At 36.8% G+C, this 15,006-nt stretch overlaps 1 protein-coding gene across 1 annotated transcript; it reads right to left on the bottom strand.

Annotated features, from left to right (window-relative positions):
* Positions 1 to 2,544: 2,544 nt before the first annotated feature.
* Positions 2,545 to 13,544, bottom strand: LOC136832319 (uncharacterized). Its single transcript, XM_067093226.1, has 7 exons — positions 13,340 to 13,544; positions 10,012 to 10,128; positions 9,120 to 9,235; positions 6,910 to 7,079; positions 6,092 to 6,282; positions 4,433 to 4,543; positions 2,545 to 3,724 (listed from the first exon to the last, which is right to left on the bottom strand). Exons 4-7 carry the CDS (start codon positions 7,013 to 7,015, stop codon positions 3,542 to 3,544), a joined length of 591 nt encoding a protein of 196 aa, XP_066949327.1. The 5' UTR covers positions 7,016 to 7,079; positions 9,120 to 9,235; positions 10,012 to 10,128; positions 13,340 to 13,544; the 3' UTR covers positions 2,545 to 3,541.
* Positions 13,545 to 15,006: the final 1,462 nt, after the last annotated feature.

Below are 15,006 nucleotides of genomic sequence, written 5' to 3'. Positions count from 1 at the left end.
GGAAGAAGGCAAGTCAGAGGCGTGATTGCAGCGTCTTGCAAGTGAAATCTCCCCCTCCTCACTTCCCGGATTACCGAAATGCGGTGAATTTTATCCTGTTGACGGATAATCGAAATCTGGTGGATGCTGTGTAGTTGACGGGTAACTGGAATGGGGTGTATGCTATGCAGTTGATGGGTGACTGGAATGGGGTTTATACTATGCAGTTGATGGGTGACTGGAGTGGGGTTTCTGCTATGCAGTTGATGGGTGACTGGAATGGGGTTTATGCTGTGCAGTTCATGGGTGACTGGATGGGGGTTTCTGCTATGCAGTTCATGGGTGACTGGAATGGGGTTTATGCTATGCAGTTGATTGGTGACTGGATGGGGGTTTATGCTATGCAATTGATGGGTAATTGAAATGGGGTGAGTGCCATCCGTATCGCCAGAATGGGGTGTTTGCCACTGAATGGGGTGACTGCTATGCAGCTGATGTATAACCAGAAAGGAGTGAGTGCTATGCACTTCACGAACAACTGGAATGCGATACATGCTATGTAACTGACGAATAACTGCGATACGGTATGCGATGCTGCCTACAAAACTCATTTCTCCGACCTGTAAGTTGCTACTCTGGTTTAGTTTCATTTTGAAGTGACAGTTCTCTCTACTCTTCAAGAAAATTCTCATTATTCAAGAAAAGCGTCACAAAAGTCTATTGCTGTTGCCTGGAATCGGGAAATGTACCTTGGTTTTCTTTTAATCGAATATCGAAAAAGAACGTTATATAAGGTTCTCAAACCTTTGTTGTCATGAATTCCTGATTTGATTTACGCAAAAGTTACGAACAGCCGTCAGTTATATATCTACAAGTAACGAGAGAGAGAGAGAGAGATCAAACGTTAATGTTTCATCTCTTCCCGTATGAGATGAGAATACCTTGTCAGCATCAGAACTCTCCGTTTCAGTTCGAGCTTTTGTCGTGAAATATGAAAAAGGCACCTGATTCTGTCAACTACTGGCTGACATGAACCAGTTAAATTTCTCTTTCGTTTTAATTCTTTTTTAGCTTCAGCTGAAAACAAAAATCAACCCGGAGGGGCTTGTCAGTGTTCGAGGCATACCGAACGCCTGGGAATACGTGTGAACTTAATACTTTAAATGCATTTGGGGTAATGTCAATTTTGTAAAGGTTTGAATAACGCGGAAGGATTCACGTCAGGATAAATTTCTAAAATGGTGGTTGCTTTGGGTTTTGTAAAGGTTAGCAAAAACACGGGAGGAATTCAGTTCAGAATAAATTCTTGACCTGAAAGAAGACAGAATTCAGCTTTGATCAAAAACCTTTACAACAAGGCACGTGGTTTTTTTTTACTAAAGGATTAAAAACGAGATTTAAACGTGTACAGAGATTCACATCAGGAGAACAAACATCTGTCTCTGAAAGTTACCTGAAAGAATTTTGTTATTCAATATTCAAACGTTTTAATGGACGTCCGATAGTGTCAGGAAGGGCGATTTATAATTCAGTATGTGAATCTCAACATTCAGCATCACGATATCTAGTACAAACTGCAAGCAGCGAATGCGAAGTGAGTATTAAAGTAATCAGAACGTTTTTGCCTTTTATCTGGGATAAAATTTTAAAGTGAATCGTGAATCTTTTAAATGGTAGTAACAAAAAGGTGGGAATATGCATATATAAATTTTTAATGAAATATAATCTGATTCAGATCACGAGTTACAATGGAGAAAAAGTAATGTGGAGTAATTCTGAAATAAAATCGTATTTGTAAATGAACCGTATTAAATTTTTAATGAAATATAATCTGATTCAGATCACGAGTCACAATAAAAAAAAAATGTAATTTGGAGTAATTCTGAAATAAAATCATTTTTTAAATGAACCTTATTACATTTTTGTTTGTTGTGGGCAATGAAACAGGTAACAGGTGTTGTAATTGATACTAACGTATTTCCCTTATGTACACACACACACACACACACACATATATATAAATATATATATATATATATATATATATATATATATATATATATATATATATATATATATATATATATATATGGCATAATATTTTCAAGTACTTATTTGATATTCCTTTATAACATAAACACGGGGCACACGTATGTATATCTTTCACTTAAATTGTTAACACTAGATACACTTCAATTGTGAGAGATTTGCCAGTAGCTGAATGGTTATCAAAATAATCGAAGGTAACATTCACTTAAAATATCCGTTTGCTATTACATAAAAGAGCCGTAGATACTTTTTTTGTATATATGTTTACAGACTTTTAGTGGTATGCTGAATATTAATTAAAGATGTAAATTCCATTTGGGCCCCATTTGTGAATATGCGAAGGCATTCATTTTTAAATTCACTTGGCTGTTTTTCATCCTCAAAAGTTTCCAGGTACTTGAAGGTAGATTTGAAGTTATGTGAATTCAGTTCAGTACATCTAGAGAGAGAGAGAGAGAGAGAGAGAGAGAGAGAGAGAGAGTCATTCTCAAACTGGTACTCTAATGATAAATTTCCTGTGGATTAATAATCTTTATTATTTTTAATTTCCATTAACAATATTTAGGATTACAGATAATGAGCTTTAAACATTAAACATTTCCGGCCTAGAAAGTGGCTTTGTATAGGCTAAGCAAATATAAATCCCCTGGAACCTCCAAGGTGTGTGTTTTTTGGAAGCCACGGGACTGTACGTGGGAGATGAATGAGAAAATGTAAGTTCCAGAAATCTGGGTGTGTTGGAAGAATGGAATAGTAAATTTAACTCCCCTTAAATATATAGTCTGTATGTTTTTTTTGGAAGCCCGTGCAACGTAAATGGAAGCCAGCTTATTGAATCTAAGCCTCCTGGAATCTGGGTGTATGTTGTGTAAACAGCTGGAAAGTATTTAGAATATGTTGATTTGTTTTAGTATCCTGAAATCTGGGTGTATGTTTTTTTGGAAGTAGCTGGAATATCCATGTAAGATGGCTTGGTAAACGTAAGTATCCTGGAATCTAGTTGTATGTTCTTTGCAATTCCCTGGAATGTATATGGGGGATGTACCAATAAATGTAAGTCTCCTGGAATCAGTGGATACAATTTTTGGAAGTCATTGGAAAGCGCATGAAAGATGGCTTGTTAAATGGAAGTCTCTTGACGTTTACTCATTTCGTATTCTTTAGAAGCTTCTGGAATGTACTTGGTTGGTGGAAAAGTGAATCTAAGTCTCCTGGAATCTGGCCTTACGCATAGATCTCATGGAAAGTGAGTGTTGTTCCCTTGAAACTGGGTGGAATAATCTTAGAGCAAAAGGGATTAGTAAGCACTGGTCTCCTGGAAAGTGAATATAGGGTCTTTGGAAGTGGCTGGATTCATGGAGCAAATTAATTAGTAAACATGGCTCTCCTGGAAAGTCAATAAAGAATCTTTGGAAGTGACTGGAATAGTCAAAGGGCAAAGGGATTAGTAAACGCATGTCTCCTGGAAAGTGAGTGCAGGTTCTTTGGAAGTGGCTGGAACGTTCATAGTTGTTCAGTAAACGTAAGTCTCCTGGAATCTCCTGTTTGTGTGTTCTTTGGAAGTAACTGGGGTGTACATGGAGGAATTGTTCAGAGGCTTAATCAGGACCTCATCGTCTGGATGCACGAAGCAGACCACTGACTGCCTGGCACATCTCTGCCTAATTTCTTCTTTGGGGACTAGGACTCGGTGTTCCTGGAAAGGAAAAATTACTATTATTAATGTTTCTTCATTATTGATCATTCCTTACAGGGCATTAATATGCAAATTAAGGTAGAATGTTTGTTTGTGGAAAATAATGGAAAGACGCAGGACAAAGTTAATAAATAGATAAGGAATATAACAGATAAAACTAAACAATGGAATGGATCATGTACAAAAGAACCCGACATTTCACTGGACCTATAATGTCAAGGAAATGCAGCCATAAACTTTATTTAGTGGAAGAAAAATAGAATCGTTTAGCCTTCAGCTACAGAAAATTCTGAGAATTATGGCGTTTGAAAAAAACAAACTTGAGACTGGTACTAATTTTTTTGCAATAAGCTTTCGAAAATTTAAATGGTTTGGACCTGTGATGAAAATGGAAGAGAACCAGCCTTATATGGGAAAGGACAACTGACCAAACAGTAGGAAGCCCTAAGAGGCAATGGAGATAAGACACATTTGGCCCGAGTACAGCGGTCCACACTAGCCCTCTTGATCCCTTCAACAACATCCCAACTTACCGGCCGCATTGGGACAAGAGCCCGTGCTGATATAATGCAGAACAAGCGATCAGTCGGTTATTCAGGCAGAAAATACACTAGACAGAAGACGTAAAGGAAGATATACAAGAAATACAGGAAGAGGAGAAAGTAGGAGGAATTAGGAAGGGAGAGAGAGAGAGGTCCTACTGCTTACCGTGGCCACGAATTCGTCATTCGTCCAGAACTGCATAAGATCCCCGATGTTGACCAAGATGGCGTCCGGTATGGGATCGGCATGAAGCCACTTTCCAGCCCGATTCAAAACCTGGAAAAAGAAATATTTAAAATAATTTTCATAATTGATATTATGATGATTTTCATTAAGTATTTTAATCAGAAAAGCTCGTAATGATTTAGTCTAGAATGAGGAGTAAAATTGGAGATAAGTCGAGAAGCCTGGAAAAAAATTATATTTAAAAGAATAATAATAATCTTTATGATGATTATTATGATTATTATTGATTGTTTTAATCAGAAAGGTAGATCATAATTCTGCACTCTTTTAAGGCAGTACTAGATGATTTGTTCTTAAATGAGCAATATAGTAAATGAGAAATAAGTCGGGAAAGTTCAAAGGGATTGATTGAAAACTACAAGTCTCCAAAGACCTTTCAGTATTGTCTACGGTGCGCCTCACAAAGTACAGTGTAGGTGGTACACTTACGCCCCGCTATGGGATATAGGAGAAAGAAAATCTTTGGTTTGTTTTTAAGACGAGACTAAAAAGAGAGAATATAAATAAGAACACAGGACCTAAAGGGAAGAATAAATAAGCGAAAGTGGGTAATATTGAAAGAGAAAGAAAAAGATGCGATAAATGATTGTGAAGATTTTTTTTTTCACTGGATCTTATAAACTGATAAAATGTCGCTTCTTACGGGATAAAATCTAACTTTTTTTTTCCTGGACATTGAGAAAACACTCGTAAATTACCGTGAATATAATTCAGAAATGGAGCGTGTTTTATTTTGAATGTAACCGGGAAATAAGACGTGTCTTATATTAAATATTACCCTGAAAAAAAGTAATGTAATATATCGATTATAACTCGTAAAAAAACAAATTGTATATTGAATAATTCCCTGGAGTAAGACAATTCGTATGTTGATCTTAACCCTGAGGGAAGGTGAATCTTACACTGAATGCACCCCTAAAAATTAAAGGACAAGTTTTACCCTGAATACAACCCTTGAAAAAGCTAAGTCTTACATTGAATACAACGGCGAAATAAAAACACGTCTTTTAACGCCTTCGAGTAGGAAACAAAACAACCCCACCACAATTTTCTACAACCCTGAAAAACCAAGCCTTACAGTAACCCAAATAATTAAAGGCCAAGACTTGCCCTGAATACAACCCTGAAAAAAGCCAGTTCTTATACTGAATACAACCCAGAAACACGTCTTGTAACCCGTTCAAGAAAGAAAGAAAAAACTCACACCACAATTTTCTACAACCCTGAAAAACCAAGCCTTACACTAAGTACAACCCTGAAAAAGCCAAGTCTTACACTGGATACAACCCTGAAAAAAGCCAAGTCTTACACCGAATACAACCCTGAAAAAGCCAAGTCTTACACTGGATACAACCCTGAAAAAAGCCAAGTCTTACGTTTAATACAAAGCCAGTTTAAAAAAAAAAAAAAAAAAGGGCCCAGTCTTATTACGAATACAACCCTGAAATTAGACACGTCTTACAAACCCCTTCAAGAAAGAAAAAAAATCCCACCACAATTTGCAACCCTTGAAAGAAAGAAAAAAAATCCCACCACAATTCGCTAGCAACCGTGGAAAAAAACACACCCCATATTTACCTCCAGACCTCCCATAGAGTCCTGGAATAGGAGCGTGAACGTCCCGTAATCCGTGTGCTGGCCACACCTGATAAGACCCTCCTGGCAATCCTTCCCTGACAGCGGAGGGTAATGAAGGAGCCTCAGGCAGGTCGCGTTGTTCTCTCCGAACATCCTTTGGTGCGACGACCCGAAAGAGTTTCGGTCTAGACCTGTTGGACGTGAAATATTCAGTCAAAAGAAGCTCTGGCTATTCCAGGCAGTATGAAAGTGTGTATGGATTATTTTAATTTGGGGGCGTTTTTATTTTACAGCCTGTTGGATGCGTGAAATATTCCAGTAAATGCCGCATGCTTTATGCATTAGGTGAAGGAATTTGGTATTTCTGGAATTGAAACCCCCTCCCCCCCGGGAGGAGTGGATGTCGAAGGAATCGATTGTGTGTGTGTGTGTGTGTTAGTTTTACGAAAGTGGATGTGGGCAGGATGACGAAGGAATCGATTGTGTGTGTGTGTGTGTGTTAGTTTTACGAAAGTGGATGTGGGCAGGTTGGTATCACCACAAAAGCATTAATCCAAATTAATTGTCCCTTTTCTGGCAAAATGTCGAATATGCATTATTTTTTTAGTTATCTGCATCGACGCTGATTTTATCATTGACTTCCTGTCTCAACAAAGTATCAAATCTGTCTCTCTCACCATCCAGGAAGCATGGTGAGAGAGAGACACTTGGTATTGAGCTGAAACAGGAATTCATTGATAAAATCGCCGTCGATGCAAATAACTCAAAAAATGGAAAAAATGCTTAGTCGATACTTTGCCAAAAAGGGCGAGAAATACCTAAGGCTATTTCCATGAGAGTCAGCAGACGCCTGGAAAGGTCGACGCAGTACTGGATGATCCTGGAAGCAGACGACTTCAAGGAGGGCACCTCCTCTGGAAACATCCCGTCCACTCCGCGGATGTCGTAGCTCTCTCGCAGTTCCTTGGCATCTCTTTCGGAGGTCAGCCTGCAAAAGATGCCCAGGTGGTATTTTGGGGGTATCGTGGAAAACGATATTAAGTTTGAAGAGACCAGAGTTCCACTTCAAGCTTCAGATTTCTTTCCTTACATTACCATAATCATGCCCACTAAACCTACGTCCGCTCCAGGCCCCTAATTCTCTCTGACGCCTTCGTGCAAGTGCCCGTGCGGGCATCATGCCGACGTCATCTAATCTGTTGGGATGGACACATTGATCTTAGCCAGGTTCCGGAGTTCGCTTCCTCCCTCTGTATTCCCTGACTCCTATGAGCTTCCTCCCTCTAATATTAGGCTGTGCATACCCAAATATTCAAGCATTTCAAGCTTAGAATTAATAGAAGGAAAAGAGAAATCAGTCTATTTATTCTTAATTTATCAATTTATCTGTTTTTCTCTTCTAATAACTGAGCTCTTCTTCCGGTATTCTTATTATCTTCTGTAACTTCTTTCAAATGAGCACCATATTGTTTGGAGGCTTGAATTTCTAGTCAGTGGTCCCTGTGGGCTAGTTCCATATGAATAAGGTGTTGTCTTCTGCATAATAATAATAATAATAATAATAATAATAATAATAATAATAATAATAATAATAGTAATGTAGAAGGAACAGTACTAGATTTGGTTAAGTAAATTTCCCAGGAATCCAAACGTTCTGTTACCTACAACCCAACCCTATCAACAAATGTGGGGACCCATATTCGTGAAAGTTCTCTACAGATTTCAGAAGATGATAGAGTCAGTGGTTGCCTTATAATTAGTGTATATCATTAGGTGTTCAGAACTAACTGAATGTCAAGTAATTTACAGAATTAGGAATAATGTTACCTTAAAATGTGCAAGAGCTAAGAGAATGTGGGAGGACTGTTACGCAGGTTACAGAATTAAGAGTGGTATTTTCATAAATGTGGAAACGCCTAAAAAAATGTGCAAGGAATATTAGACATTATAAGGAGTATCAGACGATTTACAGAATTAAGGGCAATATTTCCACAAATCTGTGCTATTTTCGAAGCGTCCAAAATCATTTAGACAGTTCCCAAAATTAAGAGGGTTATTTCCACAAACTTCCCAAAATTAATAGAGGATTAGTTCCACAAAATTCCCAAAATTAATAGAAGATTATTTCTACAAACTTCCCAAAGTTAATAGAGGAATATTTCCACAAACTTACCAAAAATAATAGAGGAATATTTCCACAAACTTCCCAAAATTAATAGAGAAATGTTTCCACAACTTCCCAAGATTAATAGAGGAATATTTCCACAAACTTCCCAAAATTAATAGAGAAATATTCCCACAAACTTCCCAAAATTAATAGAGGAATATTTCCACAAACTTCCGGTAAAAGGAAAGAGAATATTTCTACAAAGACTTCCACAAAGCAGGAACAAAAGATGAAAACGAAGGCATTTGGAAGGTTTTAAAATCAAGAACAAAAAATAGATATATACTGATAAAATCTTATAAGGTTTAAAAATATTAACGTTGACAGATTAAAAAATGTAAAATATTGATGTCAACCCGAACGGTAGGATAAAATTATATTTGTTAATTTTGGTAAATTTAAAACAACGGTATAGGATAAACTTATATCTGTTAATTTTTGGTAAATTTAAGTCAAAATAAAAGATTATTTTTGTAAAATTTTAAGTACGTAGGCTAAAATACTTGTTAATTTTTGTAAGTTTGTAAAAGGTAGGATAAAAGGATATTTGTTAATTTTTGGTAAATTTAAGTCAACGGTAGGATAAAATTATATCTGTTAAATTTTTGGTAAATTTAAGTCAATGGTAGGATAAAAATGTGTTAATTTTTGGTAAATTTAAGTCAACGGTAGGATAAACTTATATTTGTTAATTTTTGGTAAAAAGTCAACTCTGATAGAAGTCTGCTTGTAAGACTTAAAACTGTAAAATATTGTACATTTTCTCCAATAAAAAATATGAAAAAAGAGAGGAGAAAACGTATGCGAGATAATCCCTTTCATCATATTTCAGTGAGTTTAAAAAAAAAAGAAATCGTTCACCTCTCTCTGTTGACCTCAGTGTACCCTTGGATCTCTGTCACGCCTCGATTGTACCGAGCTTTGAGTTCTTGGTCCAGGGAGAAGAACTCCTTCGAGGAAGAAAAGATTTCTTCGATCTGTTCAGAGAAAAGGAAAAGAAGTTGTTCAGTTATTCATTAGCTTTCATTTGAGTGTACCCCGTAGGGGGGGGGGTTAGTGCCGTCAGCGCACATTGCTCGGTGCACTGTAGGCATTACTTGATAAGGCTCTTTGCAGGTTCTTTTGCAACCCCTTTCGTTCCTTTTACTGTACCTCCTTTCATGTTCTCTTTCTTCCATCTTACTCTCCTCCAACCTCTCCTAACAATTGATTCATAGTGCAACTGCTTTGAGGTTTTCCTCCTGTTACGCCTTTCATACCTTTTACTGTCAGTTTCAGCGCTGAATGACCTCAGAGGTCCCAGTGCTTGGCCTTTGGCCTAAATTCTGTATTCAATTCAATTCGTTTGAGTGAGCTGCCAGATTATGGAAGTTTCATTCATCAAGGTCCTATTCTTTTTTTTCTGTAAAGCACAAATGAAAAACAAAAATATTCAAGCACAGAAAAAAGAATAGTAAATAATTACCTGAAAAGAAAGTCAATCAATAAACTATTTGTGACATTTTACAGTTTAAACCACGTGAATGTGTAGAGAGAGAGAGAGAGAGAGAGAGAGAGAGAGAGAGAGAGGAGGGGGGCGCAGGTGAATGGCTTTTTATTAGTCTGTGCCATATCGTGTAATACGTCTCATTCCCTAAGAGAGAGACCGACAGAGAGAGAGAGAGAGAGAAATGCTTCAGTGAGTTCATTGCAATAGGTCTCATTAAGCCACAGTGCCTGAAACGAACCAAACAGACATAGAGTAGAAACCTACCGCTTGTTTAGGGATCCCGTGGTTTTCAGGTAAACAAAACCTACGTTCCTGAAGGCCTCAGCAATTTCATTGGCAACTTTTTCTCGTTCTTGTTCCAGTGGGAGTCGCTGCCAAGCCCTGAAAGAATGAGAGGTGTGTATTTTATATATATATATATTTTATATATATATATATATATATATATATATATATATATATATATATATATATATATATATATATGAATACACAAACATACAAGCATACAAAAATATATAAAACACAGACACACTCCGAAATACAGTACACACACATACATAAAACAAACTCCTAACACATACGGGTGAGCCTGAAACCCACATGCATACACACACACGCGCTTATACACATACACAACACACACACACAAGCACTAATCTCCGGTGCAACGGATTTCCATAAACGCGTTGGAAAAAGATAAAGCCTGGTCAGCTGGAACTCTGTCAGATATTTGCCAATTCACGTCACACCCAAGAGCAGAATATGCTTGAAAAAGCAAATGCAACAGTTGACAGAAATCGTTGAAGAATTGCACGAATTGCCAGAAGAGGAAGATTCTCTGATAAAACGAAAGAATTGCAGAAGAGCGCAAGTGCCGGAAACGCTGAGGGTGAGAGGGACGCTTGGAATCCTACGGAGTCGGCAGAGAAGAAGAAGAAGTTGCCATGTAAACATAAGCTGAAGATTGCGGTGCTTTCAGATTATCGCCTTAGGTAATGTTTGCACCTAAATACCTCGTGTGTGTTTAAATCATCGGTTATTGATAGGATGCGTGCAGGATAGATTTAAAACGTTAGAATTAATGGTATTTTAAAATTATATTTTTTTTCAATAGTATGCTTTTATGCATAATAGTTTCAAAACGTGAAAATTAAAATACTGAGAAAATAATGTGCGCATTGAAACTGCGTGTATTTAAATCATGTTTTTTGATAGGATGCGTGCAGGACAGATTTAAAACGTTAGAATTAAAGATATTTTAAAAAGATGATTTTTTTAATAGTATACTTTTAAGCTGAATAGTTCCAGAAATTGTCGTTATGCGGATTAGATTCAAATTATGAAAATAAAAAGAAAAGTATTAAAATAGTCGTTTTTAATTTTAATATGCAGGACAAGCGCCAAAATATTAAGAAATAGAACCATTTTATCATACAAAACCGTAAGGAACACAAGTTACACAGAATAGATATTTGTAAAACTGAAAGACTTTTGCAGTTATTTATTATGGCAACTTTTAAAACAATAGATATCGAAGAATACATAGAGAAATTGTACTGCAAACGGAAAAATGAAAGACAAATGTTGAGACGTAATAAAAAATTAAAACGAAGAAGGATAAATGTAATAAAATACACTGCAATAAAATCATTGTTATATTTATTTGTTTTGTAGGACTGATTTAGAAAGAAAGCATAAATTAACTTTTTGCTAGTTATTCACAGATGTTTTTTATTGCTGATTATGATGATATTTTATGAAATTTTTGTCGTCAGGCCAAGCACTGGGCCCCTTTTGGCCATTCAGAACTAAAGATGGTGAAAGATGAAGCTCGAGTGGTTGGACAGCAGGATATAAAGCGATCCGATAACACAAGGGGTGATGTGAAATGATCTAAAGGTGGCCCTGGCATAGGCCCCACAGCTGCACTAAGAAGTCATACAGTCAGAGAGGTTGAACAGTATGACTGACGAAAGGAAGGGGAAATGGAGGTACAATATTTTGTTCCTGATGAATGTAACTAGTTAAAGAAATAAATCTGATTCTCGCTCGCTCTCTCTCTCTCTCTCTCTCTCTCTCTCTCTCTCTCTCTCTCTCTCTCTCTCTCTCTCTCTCTCTCTCTCTCTATATATATATATATATATATATATATATATATATATATATATATATGGGTGTGTGTGTATGTGTATGTGCATGTATATGCATGTATATATATATATATATATATATATATATATATATATATATATATATATATATATATATATATATATATATATATATATATATAAATTCTCTCTCTCTACTCTCTCTGATTTCTCTCTCTCTCTCTCTCTCTCTCTCTCTCTCTCTCTCTCTATATATATATATATATATATATATATATATATATATATATATATATATATATATATATATATATATATATATATATATATATATATATATATACATATGTATATATATAAATATATATATAATATATATATATATATACACACATACACATTACTGATTCTCTCTCTCTCTCTCTCTCTCTCTCTCTCTCTCTCTCTCTCTCTCTCTCTCTCTCTCTCTCTCTACAGAAAGACATGCAAAGCGTCATATCTATCACAGGGGAACACGCATAGTGAAGTTTACTTGTATGCTTGATTTTTATTTATTTATTTATTTTTTATTTTTATTTATAAACACTTCTTTAAGCCAACTTACTAACTTTTTATTATATATATTTTTTTCGATTTATAAACTCTTCTTTAAGCCATCCTACTAAGGTCACATTGCGCCATCCAAAAAAAAAAAAAGAAGAAATCTAATCAGTTATTCAGTTATCACTCAAGTCTCGTTATTCATCTTATACGTTTCCCAGTGATTCGTTTTTTTATCTCATGAAGAGTACTTGTACAGTACCAACCCGTTATCCAGCTCCCCTCCCACACTCACAGATACCTATACCTACCCCCTCCCCCGACTCCCCCTCACTACCAGGGTACCCAACCAAGTAAGGCATCTCTCTACTACCCATCCATTCCTTAACCAGACGCAACTCCCCACCCCCGGCCGCTAACACCAACCTCATTATTTAATATGGTGACCATATTACTTTAATCTCTCTTCCCATCTCTTTCTAAATTCTCCTAAACTCTCTCTCTCTCTCTCTCTCTCTCTCTCTCTCTCTCTCTCTCTCTCTCTCTCTCTCTCTCTAGCTTGTGCAACTTCGCTGGGTTTGTGGTTGTTTTGTGATGATGCTTACTGTAAAATCTATGTATTGGCAATTGATGAGTATGGTTGTTTAACACACAAACACACACACACACACGCGCGCACAAATACACAAATGTATAGTATATATATATATATATATATATATATATATATATATATATATATATATATATATATATATATATATATATATATATATATATATATATATATATATATATATATATAATGTATATACTGTATAAGTTTACGTCTTTGCAAGATGCTTCTATAAGCATGAAGGCTCATCATGAATAATAAGTAATAATAATAATAATAATAATAATAATAATAATAATAATAATACAGTATCCACACTTACCCAACTTCCCCATATCAACCACAGGAATTCCTTCAGCCATTCCGAGACGACTCGAGACACGACCACTGAACCAACGTACCACCAATTTGACCACAATGAGCCCACCGATTCAGAGTGAAGCCAGTCAGACACTAACAGTGTAACAGGCACTGGCATTAGAGACAGAAACTAGTTCTCTCTCTCTCTCTCTCTCTCTCTCTCTCTCTCTCTCTCTCTCTCTCTCTCTCTCTCTCTCTCTCTCTGTTCCCCTATAGGTAAGTGGACTGAGGCGCATGGCCGTAGCGACAAAGGTGGTTCCAGCTTCATTTACGAGCTGATTTTTTTTTTTTATCTCTTTATTCATTGTTTATTTTATTTACTGATTTTCATTTACGTCTTATTCTTGTCTCTATCGAGTCTTTTTGTTCTCCCCAACGCTGGAGGAGAAGTCAATTGAACGCGTCAGAAGCGAATCAAGTGAGCCTTTTATTTATTTTTTTTTTTACATGGGGTTGCGTGACAGGACTAATCAGAAGTTTAATGAGCTTCGTTAGTATTGATGATATACAGACACTCCCTCGCTTGCCCTCTCTCTCTCTCTCTCTCTCTCTCTCTCTCTCTCTCTCTCTCTCTTTCTTAGATAGTTTCATCTCGATATCAAATAATTAATTTTACCTCCAACAGTGTTATCTCTTTATCAACTCTCTCTCTCTCTCTCTCTCTCTCTCTCTCTCTCTCTCTCTCTCTCTCTCTCTCTCTCTCTCTCTCTCCAGCAGTTTTATCTCTTTATCAACTCTCTCTCTCTCTCTCTCTCTCTCTCTCTCTCTCTCTCTCTCTCTCTCTCTCTCAGCAGTTTTATCTCTTTATCAACTCTCTCTCTCTCTCTCTCTCTCTCTCTCTCTCTCTCTCTCTCTCTCTCTCTCTCTCTCTCTCGTTAAGATAATTTGGCGTCACAAAGGCTTTGGTCACTATCACCGACGTCCTGATTCAGAAATCATTTTCATTTTACAACTTAATTATGAAAATCAGCACCTGGGAACCCAATCTTAATTTAGGCAACCAGCATTCCAAAACTCAACCTTAGCCTTAATCTCGAATCTTAATTCGAAACAACTTCTGGAAGACCGCTCTGTACTCTCACAGGAAAGGGGATGATAGAACTCTTGTACTTGTTTCACTTGGCCGATCATAGATGGCGCTGATTGGACTAAAGTGACGTGATAAAATCGTATGTAATTGGTTAATCGTGGTAATCCATTGTTGCCTTTGCTTGTTTGCGAGTCCACACGAGTGCCGCATGATTTCTGTGTATTTTTATGAAAGCATTCAGCATCGTGGTGGGTTTTGCGTTTGTGTGTGTGTGTGAGAAAGAACGCATGTGTTTGTGTGAATTCGCATGACTGTTGCCAACAGTGGTTGGTGTGTTTGTGTGTTTGTCCGAGTGCTGTGCTGTCAAATTTGTGCGTGTATGTGTTCAAGTGTGTTGTCAGCACTTGGTATGAGTGAGAATATTCGTGTGTGCGTGTTTGTGTGTGTGTACAACTGTACCTTCGTGTGAGTTTTGTCAAAATTGTGTTCATAGGCCTACAACCGTTGTCAGTGCTCGTCAGTAGCGTGACTGCGAGCGTCGTCAGACTTATAGGCCTACAACCGTTGTCAGTGCTCGTCAGTAGCGTGACTGCGAGCGT

The sequence above is a fragment of the Macrobrachium rosenbergii genome, chromosome 49 (assembly GCF_040412425.1).
Source record: "Macrobrachium rosenbergii isolate ZJJX-2024 chromosome 49, ASM4041242v1, whole genome shotgun sequence".
In the NCBI taxonomy this organism is placed as follows: domain Eukaryota; kingdom Metazoa; phylum Arthropoda; class Malacostraca; order Decapoda; family Palaemonidae; genus Macrobrachium; species Macrobrachium rosenbergii.
This window is presented reverse-complemented; position numbering and strand designations above follow the sequence as displayed.

Coding starts and splice junctions, on each gene's coding strand:
- LOC136832319 (XM_067093226.1), bottom strand. CDS start 7,015: ATGTTTCCAGAGGAGGTGCCCTCCTTGAAGTCGTCTGCTTCCAGGATC. Junction 6,283..6,909: donor TCTCATGGAAATAGCCTTAG/GTATTTCTCGCC, acceptor CACGTCCAACAG/GTCTAGACCGAAACTCTTTC. Junction 3,725..4,432: donor ATGACGAATTCGTGGCCACG/GTAAGCAGTAGG, acceptor TTTCCTTTCCAG/GAACACCGAGTCCTAGTCCC.